At 63.9% G+C, this 21,070-nt stretch overlaps 2 protein-coding genes across 3 annotated transcripts in view; one reads left to right on the forward strand and one right to left on the reverse strand.

Annotated features, from left to right (window-relative positions):
- The window catches only part of LAMA5 (laminin subunit alpha 5), a 42,441-nt gene extending 32,085 nt beyond the window's left edge, over positions 1-10,356 (forward strand). For both annotated transcript variants that reach the window (XM_053926350.2, XM_053926351.2), the window contains exons 47-80: positions 102-282; positions 378-527; positions 815-966; positions 1,034-1,144; positions 1,334-1,445; positions 1,975-2,139; positions 2,226-2,422; positions 2,558-2,674; positions 2,812-2,966; positions 3,145-3,286; positions 3,394-3,496; positions 3,937-4,047; positions 4,775-4,954; positions 5,072-5,220; positions 5,302-5,472; positions 5,568-5,704; positions 5,787-5,940; positions 6,060-6,193; positions 6,275-6,437; positions 6,566-6,688; positions 6,777-6,925; positions 7,016-7,148; positions 7,224-7,367; positions 7,529-7,659; positions 7,765-7,935; positions 8,024-8,159; positions 8,252-8,394; positions 8,466-8,661; positions 8,737-8,904; positions 9,012-9,174; positions 9,291-9,424; positions 9,506-9,599; positions 9,762-9,881; positions 10,000-10,356. In XM_053926350.2, the coding sequence (XP_053782325.1) occupies positions 102-282; positions 378-527; positions 815-966; positions 1,034-1,144; positions 1,334-1,445; positions 1,975-2,139; positions 2,226-2,422; positions 2,558-2,674; positions 2,812-2,966; positions 3,145-3,286; positions 3,394-3,496; positions 3,937-4,047; positions 4,775-4,954; positions 5,072-5,220; positions 5,302-5,472; positions 5,568-5,704; positions 5,787-5,940; positions 6,060-6,193; positions 6,275-6,437; positions 6,566-6,688; positions 6,777-6,925; positions 7,016-7,148; positions 7,224-7,367; positions 7,529-7,659; positions 7,765-7,935; positions 8,024-8,159; positions 8,252-8,394; positions 8,466-8,661; positions 8,737-8,904; positions 9,012-9,174; positions 9,291-9,424; positions 9,506-9,599; positions 9,762-9,881; positions 10,000-10,238 (5,028 nt within the window). In that variant the 3' untranslated portion in view covers positions 10,239-10,356. The remainder of the gene's footprint in view (positions 1-101; positions 283-377; positions 528-814; positions 967-1,033; positions 1,145-1,333; positions 1,446-1,974; positions 2,140-2,225; positions 2,423-2,557; positions 2,675-2,811; positions 2,967-3,144; positions 3,287-3,393; positions 3,497-3,936; positions 4,048-4,774; positions 4,955-5,071; positions 5,221-5,301; positions 5,473-5,567; positions 5,705-5,786; positions 5,941-6,059; positions 6,194-6,274; positions 6,438-6,565; positions 6,689-6,776; positions 6,926-7,015; positions 7,149-7,223; positions 7,368-7,528; positions 7,660-7,764; positions 7,936-8,023; positions 8,160-8,251; positions 8,395-8,465; positions 8,662-8,736; positions 8,905-9,011; positions 9,175-9,290; positions 9,425-9,505; positions 9,600-9,761; positions 9,882-9,999) is intronic.
- A 293-nt stretch (positions 10,357-10,649) lies between these two features.
- Positions 10,650-16,437, reverse strand: ADRM1 (ADRM1 26S proteasome ubiquitin receptor). The gene is made up of 9 exons (XM_053926352.1): positions 16,301-16,437; positions 15,280-15,493; positions 14,287-14,403; positions 12,750-12,960; positions 12,069-12,150; positions 11,606-11,838; positions 11,250-11,407; positions 11,025-11,127; positions 10,650-10,881 (listed from the first exon to the last, which is right to left on the reverse strand). The coding sequence occupies exons 2-9, from the start codon at positions 15,490-15,492 to the stop codon at positions 10,778-10,780; spliced, it is 1,221 nt and encodes a 406-aa protein (XP_053782327.1). The 5' UTR covers position 15,493; positions 16,301-16,437; the 3' UTR covers positions 10,650-10,777.
- Positions 16,438-21,070: the final 4,633 nt, after the last annotated feature.

The raw sequence follows: 21,070 nt of genomic DNA on the forward strand, positions 1-21,070 counted from the left end.
GCGGGGCCTTGGGCTGGAAGGGTGGGAACTTAGGGTTGAAGGAATGGAGGAAGCAGGGTCCTGAGGACTGGCCAGAGTGGTGACCACACCTGTGCCCACAGGAAGGATATTTCGGCTTCGAGGGCTGTGGGGGTTGCCGCCCATGTACCTGTGGACCAGCCTCGGAGGGCTCTGAGTGCCACCCCCAGAGTGGGCAGTGCCACTGCCGGCCGGGGGCCGGGGGCCTCCAGTGCCGAGAGTGTGCCGCCGGCCACTGGGGGCGCCCAGAGCAAGGCTGCAGGCGTAAGTGTGGCGGGCCCGTGGGGTGGGGCACCTCGGGGTGGCGAGTACCCAGAGGCCCTCTGCCAGCCACTCACCTCACCCCCTCCCTGCCCCAGGTTGCCAGTGCCAGGGGGGCCACTGTGATGTGCACACAGGCCGCTGCACGTGCCCCCCGGGGCTCAGTGGGGACCGCTGCGACACCTGCAGCCAGCAGCACCAGGTGCCAGTGCCTGGCAGGCCTGGGGGCCCTGGTGTGCACTGCGAAGGTTTGTCCCCACCCCACCCCTCCCCTCTGACCACACCCCCTCCCCCAGTCCCCCACTGACCCTGTGACCCCAGCATTAACCTCAACTCCCAGGGGAGTCCCGTGGCCACAACTCTTCCTCTGTTTTCCAAGGGATACCACACCTGACCTTACATTGACCCTCGCCCCCCCGTGCTGACCCCTGACCCTCACCTTAGCCCAGCTCAGTAGCCCCTGGCTGGCCGACCATCCCCGGCCCCATGGGCCCCCACCCCCTGGCTCACCTGCCCTTCCTGCCCACCTGCCCAGTGTGTGACCACTGCGTGGTCCTGCTGCTGGACGACCTGGAGAGGCTCGGCAGCCTCCTCCCCGCCATCCGGGAGCAGCTGCGGGGCATCAACACCAGCTCTGTGGCCTGGGCCCAGCTGCACAGGCTGAATGCCTCCATCGCTGACCTACAGGTACTGAGTGGTGGCCCCCTGGACCCCCCATCCTGGGCTGCAGGCCCTCATGGCTCCCTCCCCACAGAGCCAGCTCCGGAGCCCTGCAGGCCCCCGCCACGAGACTGCACGGCAGCTGGAGGAACTGGAGGGGCAGAGTGAGAGCCTCAGGCAGGACACCCAGCGGCTGGACCGACAGGCAGGACCGCAAGGCCCAAGGGCCCCCCACCCCCGTGAACTCCTCCCACATGCCCCTTCCCCTGGGCCCCAGACCATCCAAGTCTCTCCTGAGCCTTGGCTCAGGCCCGAGGCCACTGCCCAGACCCCCGCCTTTCCCCACACCCTGCACCCAGCACAGGCTCTGGGCTGATGGGGCACTGTGTCACAGGCCACAGGGGCCCAAGTTCAGGCTGGCCAGCTGCTGACCAGCACGGAGGCGACACTGGGTCGGGCACAGACACTGTTGGCGACCATCCAGGCTCTGGGCCGAACCTTGAGCGGTAGGGGCTGGCCCAGGGGGGTGGGGTGGTGGGGGTGAGCAGAACGGTGCTCAGGGCTCAGGACAGCTGCCTCCAGGGGGCTCAGGTGTTTGAATAGGGAGAGGGCACTGCAGCCAAGGAAACAGCTAGGCAGAGTCCAAGGTGGGAGGCGCGGCCAGAACGGCCAGAGTGAAAGGGCGGGAGGACCATGAGAGGTAGGCCAGTGTTGACCTGGTGGCACCCTGCCCCCCTGGGAAAACTCGCCGGTGACCATCTTAAATACAAACTGAAAAGTGTCACCAGAAAGAGATCAGAGGGGACCTGGCTCAGCCCTAGGGTCTGGGAAGAAGTGCAGGTCCAGCTGAGTGCTGGACCGGAGGAGGGGTTGCCCAGGTGAGGGGGCTGAGGGAGGAGACTGAGCAGGGAGCAGCAGCTGGGGGCAGTAGGGGTGGGGGCTGTGCAGGTGAGGGGTGTGGGCGAGAGGGCCGGGCTGCCAGGAGCCACCCCAGGTGTCGGCTCCAGGCATGACAGCCCCCTCTCAAACCCTCAGAGCTCATGACAGACCACCTGCTGCCGGCCAATGCCACGGCCCCGTCGGGCGAGCAGCTGCACCAGACACTGGCCAAGGTGGAGCGGATGCTGGGGGAGATGCGGGCCCGTGACCTGGGGGCCCCACGGGCAGCGGCTGAGGCTGAGCTGGGCGAGGCCCAGAGATGTGAGTGGCGGGCTTGGCCCGAGGGGCAGGGGTGGGCACCAGGGGTCACAGCCCAAGTGACTGTCCCCGTGCCGGGTCTCTTCCAGTGTTGGCCCGCGTGCAGGAGCAGCTGACCAGCCGCTGGGAGGGGAACCAAGCCCTGGCCGCCCGCACCCGAGAGCAGCTGGCCCAGCATGAGGCCGGCCTCATGGACCTGCGAGAGGCCCTGAACCGGGCGGTGGGCACCACGCGGGAGACTGAGGAGCTCAATAGCCGCAACCAGGAACGCCTGGAGGAGGCCCTGGTGCGAGCCCACCCTGTGCCCCTCACGCCTCGCCCTGAAACCCTCCTCGCCCTGAAACCCTCCTCACCCCTCTCCACCCCCCACCCCATCTTGTCTCTGTTTCTCTTGCTGTTGCCCTCTGCTCATCCCCTCCAGCGTCGGAAGCAGGAGCTGTCCCAGGATGACGCCATTCTGAGGGACACTCTGCAGGCTGCCAGGGAGACCCTGGCCCGGGCCTCTGAGCTTCTGCAGGGCATGGACCGGGCCAAGGAGGTGGGCACTGCCCCATGGGGCTGCGCCCTGGGCAGGGTGGGAGGCTCTTCCATGAGCAGAGCATGGCCCCTGGGGTCCCAGGTGAGTGGGAAGGGGGTGGGGACGGGACGGGACCCACCCAGCCCCTCTTCCCCCAGGAGTACGAGCGCCTGGCCGCCGGCCTGGACGGAGCCCGGACGCCACTGCTGGAGAAGATCCGCACCTTCGCCTCCATCGACAGCAGGGTGGAGCTGGTGGAGGCTGCCGAGGCCCATGCGCAGCAGCTGGACCAGCTGGCGCACAACCTCTCCAGGTGCAGGGCCTGTCGAGGGCGCCCAGAGGGCGTGGCCAGGCCTCAGTGGGACACCGTTGGTTGGCGGGGTCCTAGAGGGAGGAGCCATTGTCCCCACGGGGAGGCCACACTCGGGCCTGAGGGTCTCTGGGCCCCCACCTACACACGCTTGGCCCCTCCCTTGCTCTCCCCGCCACAGCATCATCCGGGGAGTCAACCAGGACCGCTTCATTCAGCGCGCCATCGAGGCCGCCAACGCCTACAGCAGCATCCTGAGAGCTGTGCAGGCTGCTGAGGGCGCCGCGGGCCAGGCACTGCAGCAGGCCAGCAGCGCATGGGAGGTGGGGCCCCGACTGCCCCTCGGCCGAAGGAGCCCTGTTTTGCCCGCTCTGCTCCCATTGCATGGGTGTGACCTGTGTGTGACCTGTAACCTGTGTCCCGTCTGCAGATGGTGGTCCAGCAGGGCTTGGCTTCCCAGGCCCGGGGGCTGCGGGCCAACAGCAGTGCCCTGGAGGAGGCCATTCTCGGGGAGCAGCGGAGGCTGGGCCACGGTGAGTGCTGCCTGTGCCTGGCTCAGTGTGTCCACCGCTGGGACCCCTGGCTTTGGGAGGGGCCCTGGGATGGTGGACAGGCCCAGGTCAGGGGACATGGGGCAAGCTGCTGGTGTCTGCTGCCGTCCTGGCTCCAGGGCTGTGTGCAGGGGGGCCAGCCGGCAGCGAGGAGGGCCCACTGCTACTGGACTCACAGCTAGTGGCTTGGCGTTTCTGAGCCTCCGGGGTTTCATCTCTACAATGGGGGTGGTTACAGTTATTGTGAACCAGGAGCGGCCCGGCCACTCCAGTGCCTGCCCCTGGGCCGAGGACCCTTGTGTCTAGGTGTCTCCATGTGTGTGCATGCCAGCCTTGGTCCTCCCTGGCCAGGGTGGCCAGGTGGGCTGCACCCAGACGCAGGGGGGAGGGGCACCTAGGGGCTAAGGCTGCCTCCCCCACAGTGTGGGCCACCCTCCAGGGCACTGGGACCCAGCTCAGTGATGCCCGGGCCAGGAAGGAGCAGCTGGCAGCCAGAGTGCGGGAGGTGCAGGCCATGCTGGCTATGGACACAAGTAGGTCATGCCTCCTCCCTGCCCTGCCCTCACTGCTTGTCCCCAGAGGCGAAGGGACACCTGCCCTGCACAAGCATCACTTCAGCCAGTGGGCCAGTGGTGGGGCTCTGTAATGGGGGACACGTTCACATCTGTGCCATCCAAAACGGCGACCAGGGCAGGTGCTAGGAGCCCCAACGCAGGCGGCCCTGGCCCTGGGAACTTCCTGCTGGTCAGGAGGTGAACGCAAAACAGAACAGACCCAAGCAGCAAGTGAGAGCTGCAAGGGGCGGGAAGTGCTTTGGAGAGGACAGGGGGCATGGCCGCCAGGCCGGCACGGAGAGGGGTGGGCACATGGGAGGGGCCCAGGCTGGCTCGGAGCAGAGGAGCAGCAAGTCCGACCCTGGCATACAGGAAGCCCGTGGCTGCCCGCTCCCGCATGGAGCAGGGCAAGCCTGGCCTTGGGGGCTGCAGGGACTCCATCAGGGCCACAGGGAGAGGGCGGGGGCCCAGGAATGGCAGTGGTGCATATGGGACCAGGCAGAACTGAGGCATCAGGGCGACCCTGCTCTGGTCCAAGAGGCTGGCGCGGAAGGAGCCACCTGGGGACGGGGCATGGAGTGTGGGCTTCCGTGTTCTCGGTGTCCCCGTTGCTGGTCGTAGTGGGGGTCCTCGGCAGTCTCCTGATGGGGGTGGGGCTGATGTGGTCTTCGCTGTGCCCTGCTGAGCCTGCCCCGGCCCACCACAGATGAGACCAGCAAGAAGATCGCTCACGCCAAGGTGGTAGCCACCGAAGCACAGGACACAGCAGCCCGTGTGCAGTCCCGGCTTCGGGACATGCAGAGGAACCTGGAGCAGTGGCAGGGCCAGTATGGGGGTCTGCAGGGCCAGGACCTGGGCCAGGCGGTGCTGGACGCAGGCCGCTCAGGTGGGTCCCCGCTCCCCACTTCCCCCTCCGCACACCACACCCCCGAGAGGGGGTGGGCAAGGAGTGGGAGACAGGGGTCTCAGGGCCGCCCCCGCCCCGCCACTCCCCGTCCCACAGTGTCCACTTTGGAGAAGACACTGCCGCAGCTGCTGGCCAAGCTGAACCTTCTGGAGAACCGCGGGGCACACAACGCCAGCCTGGCCCTGTCCACCAGCATCGGCCGCGTGCGGGAACTCATCGCCCAGGCCCGAGGCGCCGCCAGCAAGGTGGGCGCGAGTGCCAGGGGCGGCAGGGGCACCCAGGAGGCTGGGTGGTGAGCGTTGATGGCCTGTGCACCGTCCGCACAGGTCAAGGTGTCCATGAAGTTCAACGGGAACTCAGGGGTGCAGCTGCGCGCCCCCCGGGACCTCAGCGACCTCGCTGCCTACACTGCCCTCAAGTTCTACCTCCAGAGCCCAGAGCCTGGGCCTAACCAGCTCTCTGAGGATCGGTTTGTGCTGTACATGGGGAGCCACCAGGTACCAGGCCGGCTGGGCAGGCTGGGTGCCGACAGGTGTCGGGTTGGAGCTGTGGGCACACTGGGTCCCTGTCCCACCAAGACTCCCATCAACAGGCTGCTGGCGACTACATGGGTGTGGCCCTCCGAGACCAGAAGGTGCACTGGGTGTACCGCCTGGGGGCTGCGGGCCCCGCCAACCTCAGCGTTGATGAGAGCATTGGGGAGCAGTTTGCAGCTGTCAGCATTGACAGGTGGGGAGCCTGCCCCCCACAGCTTCCCCCACCCCCTGCCAGAGCTGTGTGTCCACTCCCAATGCCTTCGCTCTGCCTTCAGGACCCTACAGTTCGGTCACATGTCTGTCACGGTGGAGAATCGGGTGATCCATGAGACCAAGGGTGACACGGTGGCCCCTGGGGCTGAAGGGCTGCTCAGCCTACACCCCGACGACTTTGTCTTCTATGTGGGGGGCTACCCCAGCAGCTTCATGGTGAGCCTGGTTGGGCCTGGGCCCACAGCTATCCCCCCTGCACTCCTGTCCCTGCAAGTCCTGCTGGTGGCAGGCCTCAGCCCACCCCACGGCGCCGTGACCACAAGCTTCGCCCACAGCCCCCAGAACCCCTGCGCCTCCCCGGGTACAAGGGCTGCATTGAGGTCAGCACGCTCAACGAGGAGGTGATCAGCCTCTACAACTTTGAGCGGACCTTCCGGCTCAACACGGCGGTGGATAAGCCTTGTCCACGGTAGGTGCCACCTGGGGCTTGCCCCTCACCTGTTTGCCCCTCACCCACTCTCCACTGACCCCTGTGACCTCTGACCTGCAGCTCCAAGTCGACCGGAGACCCATGGCTCACAGATGGCTCCTACCTGGAGGGCTCTGGCTTCGCCCACATCAAGGCAGTCAGCCAGTCCAGTAACACCAAGCGCTTCGAACAGGAGCTGCGGCTGGTGTCCTCCAATGGGATCATCTTCTTCCTGCAGCACCAGGCAGGCCTGCTGGGCCTGCCTTGCCCACTCTGGCCCCGCCCATTGCCCTGCCCACCCTGCTGGCCCCACCCCATGCTAGCCCCACCCTGTGCTAGCCCTACCCCACGCTGACTTCACCCACCCCACAGGGCCAGTTCCTGTGCCTGGCAGTGATGGACGGCAGTCTCCACCTTCTCTATGACTTCGGGGAGGGCCTGAAGGAGGCTGTCCCGATGCTGACCCGGCCATTCCTGACCTCGACCAGCAAGGCAGTAAGACTGGAGCCAGACAGGGAAGCCTGGGGCGGGAGGGGCCAGCGGGAAGCCACAGGCTCTACAGCACCCCCGTTCCCGTGTCCAGATCCAGGTGTTACTGCTGGGGGGCACCCGCCAGCGTGTGCTGGTGCGCGTGGAGAGGGCCAACATGTTCAGCGTGGACCAGGGCAGTGTGCTGGAGCTGGCCGACTCCTACTACTTAGGGGGCGTGCCGCTGGGCCAGTTGCCCCCGAGGTGAGCCGGTGCAGGGCCCCCTCTGTTGGTCTCAACCACGCCCACCCTCCCCACCCCAAAGCCAGTCCCCAACGCTCGCTCGCCCCGCAGCCTGCAGCAGCTCTTTCCCACCGGGGGCTCCGTGCGCGGCTGTGTCAAGGGCATCAAGGCTCTGGGCAAGTACGTGGATCTCAAGCGGCAGAACACCACGGGCATCAGCGCCGGCTGCACTGCGGACCTGCTGGTGAGCCCCGCGCCCACCCCTGCTGGCAGCCCTCTCCCGTGGGCGGGCCTGGGCCTCACTGTCACCTGCCTGCAGGTGGGACGGGCCATGACATTCCACGGCCGTGGCTTCCTGCCCCTGGCACTCCCAGATGTCGCGCCCCTCACTGGCCACGTCTACTCTGGCTTCGGCTTCCGCAGCACCCAGGACAGTGGTCTGCTCTACCACAGAGCATCCCCGGTGCGTCCAGAGGCCCCTCCGACGGCCAGCTAGTCCCCAACTCTGCCCAGCCCTCCCCTCGAGGCTCTGACCTCCTGCAGCTGGGGTGTCAGGGCCTGTGCGGCCAGAGGGAGCAAGTCTGGGGCCTTGGCTTGGTCTGCTGACCTGACCCCTGCCCCTAGGATGGGCCATGCAGCGTGTCCTTGAAGCAGGGCCACGTGACCCTCCGGTTTGTGAGGACCGAGGTGAAATCGTCAGGGGGCTTTGCGGACGGCGCCCCCCATTACGTCGCTTTCTACAGCAACGCCACAGGGTGAGCCAGGAACGGGTGGGGCAGCGGCCAAGCGGAAGGCTGTGTGGCCACCCTGCTGCAGGCGGGGGCGGGGGGCAGGGAGGAGAAACTCCCCTCTCCCCACAGGGTCTGGCTTTACGTGGACGACCAGCTTCAGCAGACGGTGCCCCACCGGGGGCTGCCCTCTAGGCCCCGGCCCCCGCCCACGGAGCCCCCCCAGCTCCTCCTGGGAGGCCTGCCTGAGTCGGACACCTTCCGTAACTTCAGTGGCTGCATCAGCAACGTTTTTGTGCAGAGGTGAGCTGAGCAGGTGTCCAGAGGCTGGTGCTGACACCCAACCCGGGCGCTGCCTGCATGGATGACTGCCCCCCACCACCCCCTGCAGGCTTGAGGGGCCCCAGCGTGTGTTTGACCTCCAGCAGAACTTGGGGGGCATCAGTGTGAGCTCAGGCTGTCCCCCGGCCCCTGGCCCCCCGCCATCACCTGCACCTCAAGGACTACGGGCCACAGCAGCTCGGAAGGTGGGCACCGGGGTCGGGGTTGGGGTGGGTGGGGCTGGGAGTGGGCAGAAAACAGCCCCCAAGCACCCCTGCATCCTCATCTGACCCCACAGGCCTCCCGGCGCAGCCGGCAGCCCGCCCAGGACCCCGCCTGCACACCACAGCCCCTTGGGATCATCCAGGGCACCTACCAGTTTGGGGGCCCCCTGCCCAGTTACCTGGAGTTTACAGGCATCCCAGCGCCCCTTAGCAATCGGTAAGCTGGGCCAGGCGGGGCAGGGCGGGTACAGAGGGGCCACCCAGGCTGACGTCCCGCTTGGTTTCCAGGTCCCGCCTCGCAATGCTAGTGCGCCCCCGCTCCCGAAGCGGGCTCCTGGCCCTCGCTGTGCCCCTGACATCTGGCAGCCCCTCCCTGACTCTCTTCCTGAGCCACAGCTACTTCGTGGCTCAGGCAGCAGGCGGCCCTGTGCCCCAGCTCAGGGTTCAGAGCCGCCTGCGTTGTCAGGCAGACCGGTGGCACCAGGTAAGGGACTCAGGGGAAGGGACGCGGGCGGGGCTCTGAGCCATCCCCGCCTCATGGACCCCTGCCCGCCCCCAGGTGTCTGTACGGTGGGACAACGCTCGGGTCCAGCTGGGGGTGAACGGGGTCTGGGCCCAGAGCCGGGAGCAGACTGACAAGCAGCACCAGGGGGCTGAGGCCCCCCAGCCCCACACCCTCTTTGTGGGGGGTCTTCCTCTCGGCAGCCAGCACAGCCACAGGCTCCCGGTGAGAGCTGTCCCTGCCCAGCCTCCCCACCCGGCCCCCAGCCCAGCCAGACCAGCCCCCCTCCCCAGCAGCCCTGGGACCTGACCCCAGGTGCGTCGTGCCCCCAGGTGGCTGTGAGCAGCTCCCGGTTCAGCGGCTGTGTGAGGAGACTGGGACTGGACGGGCGGCTCCTGAGGACCCCCCACACGATGATGGGGGTCACGCCCTGCCTCTCAGAACCCCTGGAGCGGGGCCTCTTCTTTGCTGGTGGCAGGGGAGCCCTTACTCTAGGTCTGTTGGCTGGCCCCACTCCTGCCATGGCCCTGGGCTGGGTGGGGTGGGTGCAGTGGCCGGGGAGGAAGGGGCCTGGGGCCGCTTCCCCTTCTCCTCACAGCCCCTCCCTGCAGACACCCTGGGGACCACCCTGCCTAACATGAGCCTGCAGCTGGAGGTGCGGCCCCAGACAGCCACAGGCCTCCTCTTCCACCTGGGCCAGCTCCAGGCGACCCCCTACCTACAGGCACAGGTGCTGGGGAAGCAGGTAAGCCAGTGGGGGCTGTGACCAAGGGGCAGCGTTGGGGTTGGCAGTGCCCTCCTGAGAGCCGCCCCGCCCTGCCCCCAGGTGCTGCTGAGGGCAGACGATGGAGCAGGCGCCTTCTCCACAGCTGTGACGCTCTCCAGGGCACTGTGTGACGGGCAGTGGCACCAGCTGGCAGGTGAGCCGGGCCCCCTCCCGTGACTGGAGACACTCCTGAGCCTGACGGGGATCGGGGGTCACCAGGCTGCAGAGGCCAAAAACATGGCAGAGTCCGGGCCCTGTGGCTGGCGAGGGCCCTCCCAGCCCTCCCAGCCCTGCCTCAGGGAGCGTGTGCCCACAGTGACCAAAGACGGGAGCGCCCTGCAGCTGGAGGTGGACGCCCAGAGCAGTTGGACCCTGGGTCCAGCGCTGGAGGCCTCAGTGCACGCCCCAGCACCCCTGCACCTCGGCGGCCTGCCCGGTGAGCGTGGCCTTGCCCGCGGTGTGGGGTCACCCACTCTCTTCCCACCTTCCCTTGGTGGGATGCCCGCTGGAAACCAGTGCGCCAACCTGTCTCCCTTTGTCTCCCCTCCACCCAGAACTCAAGGACACACAGAACGGGCCCCCCACCCTGCCACACCCATGGCCTCCGGTCTTCCAGGGCTGCATGAGGAACCTGAGGGTGAACGGGTCTTTGGTCACCCTGCCTCACTCTGTGCGTGTCCAGGGCGCAGTGGGGGCCAGCGGCTGCCCAGGCAGGCGGGGTCCTGCCTCCAGGAAAACCCGCCCCCCCAAACAGCCAGCTAACCAGGCCACCCTTAGCCAGTCTCATAGATGAAGGTCGTGTGGGTTTATCTGGACTCGACGGGTGGCCTCGTTTTTGGGAACCGTTTAAGTTATGTCTGACTTTTTAAACGAGGGGAAAATACAATAAAATTGGGTTTTTATACTTTTGATCTTTGCTTATAATTGTGAGTTTTTCCTCCCACCAATTTTTAATAGTTTGAGAAGTCTGTAAATCACTGGCCCCTTTTCTTAAAACACAAACTAAAGAGAAACGTACCTAACTGACCACTGAGTTTAAGGTTAGGAAGAGGAGAGCATCTGACAGCCTGGTCACGGGCCGTGGTGGGGATGGCCTCCCCAGGCCTTTCACCCTGAAGTCCAAACACCCGGAAACACTAGCTCCTGTTCAGCCAGCAAGGGGACAGGGCTACTGGCACCAAGTCCCGGGCACAGAAAACAAGAGTTGTCGGATAAAAGACAAGACCTTTATTTATTAGCGAGGTAGGGCAGAGCTGTGGGGGCCACGGCGGACGCAGACACGGCTCACTCGCACAGCTAAGAGCCCCGCCCCGTAAAAGAACAGCAGATAACTTAGTCTAAGCTCATGTCCTCCTCTTCGTCCTTCTTGTCCTTCCCGTCGCCCTCCTGCTCCGGCCTGGCGCCGCTCTGCATCGCTTTGGCAAAGGCTTCCACGTCTGCAAAGCGTCAGAGCCGTGAAGCCAGCCTCCTGGGCCCCCACCCGCTGACGCCCACTGAGGCGTGCGGCCAGCCAGCCCACGCTGCGCTGCGCACAAGGGGAGGCTTCCTTCCTCAACCACAGGCAGGGACTGGCACTTACCACCCTTGTTGGCAGCCTCCACCGCCTCTGCAGGCAGACCGAACTGGCACATGAGGGGACCCAGCTGCCCTGAGGCCAAGGCCGCACTGAACATGCCCAGGGCCTGCAAGGAAGGGTCAACACCCTGAGCAAACCTGGGGCGGGGGGGGGGGGGGGGGGGGGCACCCTCTTGGGCAGGACCTGCTGCCGTCACAGAGCTGAGGCGGCAGCCAGGCCGCGGCGCACCTGCTGGAACTGGGGGGAGGTCAGCGTGTTCTGGATCTCCTCCGCGGTCTGGGGCAGTGACTCCCCGGAGGGCAGGTAGGGCAGCAGGCGCTCCTGGACGTCGGCGTTGGCCAGGATGGGCGCCATGATCTCGGGGGTCAGGACGCTGGCCAGGTCCACTAGGGGACGAGCACACGCTGTCAGGGGCCAGAGGCGGCTGGGTGCCCCTCGGGAGGCTGTGACCCGCTCAGCAGAGACTCGCTGAGGCAGCACACTGCAGAGGGCGGCCAGCCTGGCGACGTGCCAGGCCTGGGAAAGCCAGCGCGAGCGCATGGGGGCAGCAGGCCCCTTCACCAGAGCCAAGGAGCACGTGTTACCTTGCTGGCCGCCCCCCGGCCCGGCCGGCACGTTCATAGTGGCTAGGATGCTCTGGAGGTCACTCAGCTGGATGGGCTGGGTCGGGCTGGCTGCCGTGCTGGCTCCATTGCCTGAACTGGGAGCGGGGCTTGGGCTGGTCGCCGTAGCGGCTGCTGGAGCAGAAGGGGCTGGGGTGGCGCGGGTGGAAGAGGCGGTGGAGGACGGGGTGACCGCTGCTGACTGGCTCCGGGAGCTGGGGAGAGCAGCAGCTGGAGCCACCAGGCGCCCACAGGGACCCCGCAGCTGCCAGCCCTGCCCCAAAGGCCTATGTGCTTTGTGGCACAGGTGTCCAGGAAGCACCTGGACTGGGAAAGGACCCTCCCAGACACCTATTTCATCCCACATCTCCTACTCCCAGTCTCCCTGAGGAGGAACCTCCTGGCAGCACCCATGGGAGCAGTGGGAGCAAGGCAGGGGGCTCACCTGGAGGAAGAGCTGCTGGCCGGAGGCCCTCCACTCCCCAGTAAGCTGGCTAGGCCCGGCCCCGTCAGGGCGCCCAGCCCACCTGCGAGGAGCAAGGACGCAGGCTCAGCTGTCACACCCGCCTGGAGAGCTCAACATCCCCCCCCAATGGTGCAAAGAGGCCGGCACAGAAGCTATGGGACAAACGGGGGGAGGTAATGACCGGCAAGCCTGGGCAGCAGCTGCTCAGACGACAGTGTCTGGAAGCCCATTCCATCCAGTCGGAGGCCCCTGTTCCGTCCACCACGTTCAGAATCAGGGCAACCGCAATGCAAATCCAGCACAAAGTAGCAAGCGCTTCCCAGTGGTCCACGGACACGGTCACCGAAACCCCCCAGGTGGCAGCAGGAGGGACGGAGGGAGCCCAGGCTCTATGTAGGGGCCCCAAGTGCATGTCCTCAGGCCCCTCCTTAGCCAGCTGAGCCCGAGGCTCACAGCTGGGCGCTCCTGGGGTGCCTTGCCCACCCTGCTGCTGCTCACAGGCCCTCCCCCAGTAGGGCAGTGCTGAACACACACTCACGGACATCCCTCAGGGCCAATCAGATGCTTAAAGGAAACCGACTTGAGTGCAAAAGCGCCCCCCACTAAAGGCTGCCCCCCCACCCCCGCCCCGGGCGCGAGGCCATGGGCCCATGGGCATACCCAGTCCTCCGAGGCCGGCGGGCCCGATGAGCTGCATGAGCTGGCTGTGGCTCATGTTCCCCAGCAGGCTCTGCAGGCCACCCTCGCCCCCCAGTGCGGACAGCTCGTGGCCTCCGGCCCCGCCGGCCCCTAGTGCGCCGGGCATGGGCGGGTTGTTCAGGCACTCGTTCACCTTCCGGCAGTGCTCCTCATCCTGGTCCGTCTTGGGCTCCTGTGGGAGGACAGGACACCGCCGCGGCTGAGCGGCCCTCCCACCACTGACCTGGCTCACAGGCAAGGGACCTGAGGCTCCGACAGGCGAGGTTGCCCGCCCACAGTCACATGGGATGGGTGGTCCACAGTCACAGACTGAGAGCATGCTCCAAGCCAGGGCAAGGCCCCGCCCCGCAGGGCTGGGGGTCCGCACGGGGGTCCGCACGGGGGTCTGCACAGCGTCGGCGACCACAGCCCCCCCTCGGCGGTGCCTGTGATGCAGTGTCTCAGTCCCAGCCCGCGGCCCCTCGGCGCGCCGGGGCTCACGCGGCAGGGCCGTGCTGTCAGCGCCCAGGCCTCCTCTGCCCAGCAGTCACTGAGCACCTGCTGGGGACACGGAGACACAGCAGGCGGGCAGTGGGAGGGATGCTGTCACACGAGCGACACCAGACGGTCAGCAAGGCCAGTGCGTGGACAACATCTGGTGAGATTTCTCAGCAAAACTGGAGAAACAAGCTCTACCCCAGCAGCTGGGAACCTCAGCCCTCCCTCCCCAAGTCTGCATGGTCTGATCGGGACACAGCCACGCTCACACCGCCTGGGTATAGGCCAGCAGCGGGGGCCCCCCAAGGTGAAAAGCTTTCCCACCAGCTCCAGAAGGTGCCGGGGGGGGGGGGGGGGGACGGGACAGGCTCGGCCTTGGAAGGAGCGTGGCGACACCTGCCACAGCTGCACCCACATGTGTGCCCACCGCACGAGCAAGCTGCTCCCGCACTCTGACCCACAGGGGCAGCCCTGGCACCAGGTTCTGCTTCAAGACACCGCCTGTGACAGAAGGGACTGCAACCGGCTGACAGCCAGTGGCCAGCAGAGCAAACAGCAGTGGCTCGGCCAGGCAGAAGGCGGCCTGCAGCCATGGGTGCAAGCAGACCCGGCACCGCCCTGGAGAGAACCGTGTCTCTGTCCAACGTGCAGCAACAGACACCACAAACCGTCACCCAGCTTCTGCCCTGGGGTCCTCGTGACCCTTCAGGGCACTGGGAGACCAACCACAGCCTACTGCTCTTCGAGGCACTGAGCAGGGACCCGGCCCACAAACCCATGCTGCCTGCCACAGAACTCCACACCCGGAGAGGCACTCAGGGCCCAGCCACAGGCGCCTTGCTCTTGAAGCAGCCCCCCAACCCTCACGGAAGGCCACACAGGGACCTGTGAAGTGGAACGCGAGCACGCTCAGTCCGCACCGCCCGGCTTCGAGAGCCAACTCTGCCACCTGCTGAGCATGGCCCTCACCTGTCTCCTGACGGCAAGAAAAGACAAAATGCAAACAAAAGCTCCCGTGTACCTGCATCCAGAAGAAGAGTCGTTTGGACCCCGCCTTGAACTTGAGCACGTAGACCCGCCCGCTGGGGCACTGCGGGACACGCTTGAACTCACAGTCATCCGGGAAGATGATCAGATCCTGCAGAAGCCGCGGAAGGGAGGGCGTCAGTACCACACAGACACGTCCTCGGGTCCCAGAGCCTCCCGGGGACACACACTGGGCCCTGTGTCTCTGGATGTGGCGCGGTGTGGGGAGGGCACAAGACCCAGCTCCTCACCAGCAGGGTCCCTGCGGGGCAGACGAGCCAGGGTCCGAGGCCCCTGCGAAGGGAGAGAGGGCCAGGAGCAGGCCCAGTGCCGAACGGGGAAAGGGGACTTTCAATTCTTTTTTTAAAGATTTTATTTATTCATTTTTAGACAGACGGGAAGGGAAGGAGAAAGGGAGGGAGAAAGAGAGGGAAAGAAACATCAATGTGTGGTTGACTCTCGTGTGCCCCCTACTGGGGTCCTGGCCTGCAACCCAGGCATGTGCCCTGACTGGGAATCGATCTGGCGACACTTTGGTTCTCAGGTGGGTGCCCAATCCACTGAGCCACACCAGCCAGGGTGAGACTTTCAACTCTTTAAAGAGTTTGTTAAGAGACATTCTGGCAACATTCCAAGGTGAGTCAAAAAGTCAACTCCAACCTGCTCTGGAACCTAACCCAGGACACCATAGCCTGGAGGATGAAGGGCACAGAGTCAGCCACCTGGTCAGGCTATTAAGCAGCCTCTCCAGTTCTAAGCACCTAATCCTCAGAGTCCGAAACACTCACAGTGACAGGGAAACCCAGCTAGTTGCTGGCATTGACAAGACCCAGATGCAGAGCAGAGCAGCTCCTGAAGGCAGCATCCCCCCCAACGCACTTCGAGGCCCTCCGCACAGCAACCCCGCCGCAGACCCTGCACAGGGCATGACAGCAGCTCCCCGAGGGGGCAGGCGCGGCCTCTGCAGGCAGAGCGGGCTAACACTCACGTCTTCCACATTCCCTGACGTCCTGTCCTTCCAGCAGAAGTGAATGAGGGAGTCGTCCGTCTGCTGGATGTACACGAGCCCTTTCCTTTTATCGGGGGTGACGGTAGTTCCTTTCAGTGACATTTTTCCTGCCCGGAACTCCACCAAATACTTGTTGGAGGACCCACGGGAGCCTGGCACCAGGCTGGGAAACAGAGCGCCTGAAGTCGTCATCCTGGAAGGGGGACCAGCAGGCAGACCCCGTCACTCATGGAAATCCTGACTTGCTACTCAAGCGGTGCGTTGGCCCCGACCCAGGAAAGCGCCCCTTGCTGAGCCTCCGCTGGGCAAAAGGGAGTACCGAAAGCTGCCCAACACCCGCTCAGAGAACCTGGGGCGGAGGGGGGGGGCGGGGCAGAGCCTCCGGGCACCTGAGCCACGGAGCCAACCCGCAGCTTCTCACGTTTCTCAAAGAACGAAATCAACTTCTGCATCTACGCGGTCTCGCTGCCCGCGGCCGCTCTTACTCGAAAACTTGTTTCTTCGTCTGGGGCCCCAAGAATTTAAAAGCTTGGGCTGGGCGGGGACACCGCTAACACGTCAGATGGGACACAAGACTTTGGCCCCACTCCCGTGGAGCAGCACGGCACTCCCTTCAAAAACAGTGAGCACTCGGGGGAAACCCTCTGCCAGATGCACGGCCCGCCCCCACCCCGCACCCCTGACAGCCCGACGGCCTCGGCTCCGCGCTGGGCGGAGGGGCCGGAGCGGCTTGCAGCAGGGCGGCGGCCCGGGATGGCCCAAGAGCCGCCTCCCCAGTCCCTGGTCCCGAAAGTACTCGCCCTGCGCAGGCCGCCTCCCCAAAGGCCTGCCAACCTCTGAGAGCGTCGGCCCGCTCACGGACCCCGGTTCCCAGGCCCCCGAGGTCCTCTGCCCCGAACCCCCGGCCCCTCCGGCCTCCGCAGACTCGGCACTCGTCTCGGGGTTCCCGACGGCGCAGGTCCCGCCCCCAGCGGCCCCAGTCCCCGGCCACCCCACTCACCTGGCCCGCACGGAGACTCAGCCGAGAGGTACCGTCTGGGTTCGCTCTTCCTCCTAGGCGCCTGCCGGGCCCCGCCGGAAGCCTCCGCTCGCCCCGCCCCGCCCGCAGCTGTCGCTGCCGATTGGTCTCTGGCAGACGCTAGGGATGGCATTGCCCCGCGAGCGATTGGCGAGGTCCGCCGTCCATCCCCCCGACCATGCCCTTTCCGGCGGAAGCGTGGGCCAGCGAAGCGCCGGCCAGAGCGGCTCCTATTGTTGCTGTGTCATAGGGGCGCGACCGCGGCCCCTGGCGGCAGCGCCCTGGGATGGCGGGGCGGGAGCGGGCCGCTGCTGCGGGCGGTAGACCCCGAGACCGCCCCGAAAGTCGGGGCGCCTGCGGGGCGCGAGGCGGCGTCCTTCAGGGTCACTGTCGGTGAGGGGCGCCAGGTCCCGAGATGTAGGAGATATAGTCACAGGGTCAGGGCAGGGGGTATCATAGGACACGGGGTCTGGCTTCGCGTCTTCCGGGAAATGACTGAGCCTCACTCCGGGACTCGGTGCGTGGCCCGCGGCGCACCTGGGGCCCGCGGGGCTCTTGGGAGCGCGCGATGCCCTGAAACCACCCGACGACAGCGCTGACAAGCCGTGTCCCCGCAGCGCCCGCGGGCAGCTCGAGTGCCCCGCGGCTGGTGCGGGGTCGGCACAGACTGGCGGCTGCTGTCCCGCCGGGAGGCCGGCTGAACAGTCCCAGGAGCGGCCGCCCCCGTGGACGTGCGTCCGTGGCCCCCGGAGCGCTGGCAGTGCCGAGCCCGGAGCCCGCGCCGCCCGGCGAGCTGCCCGCCGCCCCGCGCCGGCGGGAGGCGGCTATGGGTGTCCGTCGGGTGTGTGTTTACAACATGCCGCGGAGCGAAAGGGGCTGCCGTTCCCTGCTGTGCCCACGACGCCCTCGCGCCGCCCTACGGCTTCCCCGCACTGTCGCGGGATCGGGCCTCACCGCCTGTCTGGCGTCCCAGAGTGGGAGCGCTTCTCATTGGAAATGCCACCTGTGCTCCTCCTGTGCTCCTAAGTGAATGGGTTCTAATTAGTATGTTTGTGTTTCTTCGTTTAAAGTTCAAATGTGGTAAATACCGCAGATGAAACCCACACACAGTACGTGCCCTTTAGTGGCCGGTTTATGTCACCGAGGGCGATGTCCTCGAGGCCCATGCGCGTTGTGGCCGGGGTCAGGATTTCCTTCCTTCGCTTTTGCAATCCTCACCCGAAAACATATTTTCATTGCTTTTAGAGAGAGAGAGGAAGTGGGGGAGGGGGAGAGAGAAACATCACATGCCAGACAGAAGCCTCCACTGGTTTGCCTCCCGCATTGGCCCAGGCGCAGGGACCAGGAACCGAACCTGCAACCTTTGCGGCTCCAGGTCGACGGTCCAACCAAATGAGCCCCACCGAGGGAGGGCAGGACTTCCTTCCCTTTTTGAGGCTGAGTAATTCTTTTGAAATGTAGAGCTGTTTTCTCTTTGATTTTATTTTTTAATAGTGTATTGTATTTTTTTTCTATTACCATTTATCCCCCTTGTACCCTCTTCCACCTCCCACCACCCCCTCCCCCTTGCAGTCCCCACACGGACGCGCGTGTCCTTGAGCTCTGGGAGAGGGGCGTCAGGGCGGGTTGAGCAAAAAGACAGAGGCTGGGCAAGTTGGTGGTGGTCCCCGTTCCCCCATGTGCGGGCGCTGGGGCTGCTTGCAGGGTGGGGCGGCCGCGTGTGATGCGCTGTGAACCCGGGGTGAAGGTCTCTCTCCCGGTCCCAGATTACAACTCTTTAGGGTGTGTATCTAGACGCTGGGGCACAGGGCAGTTCGTTCCATTTTTAAGTTTTCGAGGACTCCGGACCTTTCCACAGCGGCTGCGCCAGTCTGCATTCCCACCCACAGTGCCCCAGGGCTCTGGTTTCTCTGGCTGGCCAGTGCTTGTTATTTCCTGGGGGATTTTGTTGTTTTGGGTTTTTTAGATAGCAGCCTTCCTCACGGCGAGAGGGGGTACCTCGTTGTAGGGTTGCTTGTTGTTGTTGTTGTTTTCAATTTAATTTATTTGAGAGAGAGGGAAAGGGAGGGAGAAAGAGAGGGAGAAAAACATCAATCAGTTGCCTCTCACCCCGGCCCCGGGGGCCCGGCCTGCAACCCAGGCCTGTGCCCTTACCCGGAAGAGAACCAGCGACCTTTTAGGTTGGCGGGACGACACCCAACCCACTGAGCCTCGCAGGCCAGGGCTGGTTGCAGCTTTGAGGTGCGTGTCCCTGGGGATCAGTGAGGCTGAGCATCTCTTCACCTGCCTCATCTTCCTCAGTGAGAGGACATGTCGATTCCAGCCCTTTTCCCGCTTCTGAATCAGGTTGTTTTCCTTGTAATATTTTTTAAATTATATTTTATTGATTGTGCTGTTACAGTTGCCCTGAGTTTTCCCCCTGCGCCCCCTCCACCCAGCACCCCCCCTCCCTCAGGCAGACCCCCCACCCTTGTTCACGTACACAGGCCGTGCGTGTGAGTTCTTTGGCTGCTCCAAGTCCTACACTGTACTTTGCATCCCCGTGGCTGTTCTGTAACCACCTGTTTGTGCTCCTTCGTCCCCTCCCCTCTTCACCCATCCCCCCACAGCCCCTCCCATCTGGCGACCATCAAGACACTCCACAGCGGTGATTCTGCCTCTGTCTCGCTTGTTTGCTTAGTTTGTTTTTTAGATTCAGGTGTTGATAGATATGTATTTTTTGCCATTTTATTGTTCATAGTTTTGATCTTCTTTTTCTTACCTAAGTCCCTTTAATGTTTCATATAATAAGGGCTTGGTGATGATGAACTCCTTTAACTTGACCTTATCTGGGAAGCACTTTATCTTCCATTCTAAATGATAGCTTTGCTGGATAGAGCAATCTTGGATTTCAGTCCTTGCCTTTCATGACTTGGAATACTTCTTTCCAGCCCCTTCTTGCCTGTAAGCTTTCTTTTGAGAAATCAGCTGACAGTCTTACGGGAACTCCCCTGTAGGTGACTAACGTCTTTTCTCTTGATGCTTTTAGGGTTCTCTCTTTCTCTTCAACCTTTGGCATTTTAATGATGATGTGTCTTGGAGTGGGTCTCTTTGGGTCCCACTTGTTTGGGACTCTCTGTGCTTCCTGGACTTGCCTGTCTGTTTCCTTCACCAAATCAGGGAAGATTTCTTTTATTATCTTTTCAAACAGGTTTTCAAATTCCTGTTCTTCCTCTTCTCCTTCTGGCCCCCCCATGAGGCATATGTTGGAACATTTAAAGTTGTCCCAGAGACTCCTTACACTATCCTCGTTTTGGTTTTTTGCGCTTTGGATTCTTTTTCCTTTTCTTCCTCATGCTGCATACCATTGACTTAATTCTCGGCTTCATCCACTCTGCCGTTGCTTCCCTGTGGATTGTTCTTATTTCGGCTCGTGTGAGCTTCGTGTCTGCCTGGGTGGTTTTATGCTGCTGAGGCCTCACTGAGTTCTGCAGCGTCCTGATCACCAGTGTTGCGGACTCTGTGTCTGATAGATTGTTCGCCTTCGTTTCATTCATTTTGCTCTTTTCCTGGAGCTGTGATCTGTCATTTGGGCCATGTTTCTTTGCTCACTTTGGCAGCCTCCCTGTGTTTGTTTCTGTGTATCAGATACACCTGTTTTGACTCTGTCTTGGTCGTGTGGCCTCATGTAGCAGGTGTCCTGTGGGGTCCAGTGGCACAGCCTCCCCTATCACCCAGGCTGGGTACACCCTCCTCTTGTAGTTGAGCCTTGGTTGCTGTTGGCAGGTCAATGGGAGGGATGTACTCAGGCCACTCAGCTGCAGGGACTGGCTGTGACCACTGACCACCAACCTCCGCCCTCCATGGAGGATCAGCTCTGCAGGGGCAGGTGGTGGTGCTCCACTGTGGTCTGCAGCTGTCCACTGGGTGCGCTGGCCCTGGGGTTTCCCCGGGTGGTGCAGGCCAAGGTGAGCCCCAACCTGAGTTTTGCTGGGGGCCACCCTGCCTGAGCTATAAAGCAATCTGAGATGGCTGCTACTTGTGCTGGGCTTGGAGGTTCCCCGGTGGAAACGAAGCTGTGAATCTAGGCTGGCTGCTGCTGGTGCCTGGCCTGGAGTTCACTGAGGCCAGCTGTTGCTTGTTTGAGAGGATTTAGGAAGCTGTGAGGCAGGAGCCAAGACCAGCTGTTCCTGTGGAAAAGCAGCTTGGGTTTGTCCTTAATTTGTGTGGGGTGGAGTCTCTGGAGATCTCCAAGGCAGGTCAGACAGTCTCAGCCAGGTGGATGGAGTCTCAGACATGATTCCAGCTTGCTGGCTGGGAGTGGGGGAGCAGTTAGAAAAGGGACAGTGGCCTCTGCTCGCCTTGGTGCCAGTTTAGTTTCTCCTTATTCGTCACTGGTGCCTTTCGAGCTGCCACCCCCATGCTAGAGCTCAGAGGGAGTAGGTCTGAGTAAGTCTGTGTGAGGGTTCTTTAAGAGGAACTGCTTGGGGCTCCAGCAGTTTCTTCCACTGACTCAGTCCCCACTAGTTTTGCAGCCAGAAGTTGTGGGGACTCATCTTCCTGGTGCTGGGACCCTGGGCTGGGGGCCTGGTGTGGGGCCGGGACTCCTCGCTCCCGAGACATCTCTCCCGAATTGTTAGCCACCACACGTGGGTGAGGGGCCAGCCCGTCCTGCGTCTGCGCCCCACTCCCAGTCGGGATGGGTGTGGTTTCTGTGACTCCACAGTTGCCACACTTCATTCAGCTCGGTCATCTGATGTGGTTGTGCGAGGG

Source organism: Desmodus rotundus, chromosome 6 (genome assembly GCF_022682495.2).
Source record: "Desmodus rotundus isolate HL8 chromosome 6, HLdesRot8A.1, whole genome shotgun sequence".
Classification (NCBI taxonomy): Eukaryota; Metazoa; Chordata; class Mammalia; order Chiroptera; family Phyllostomidae; genus Desmodus; species Desmodus rotundus.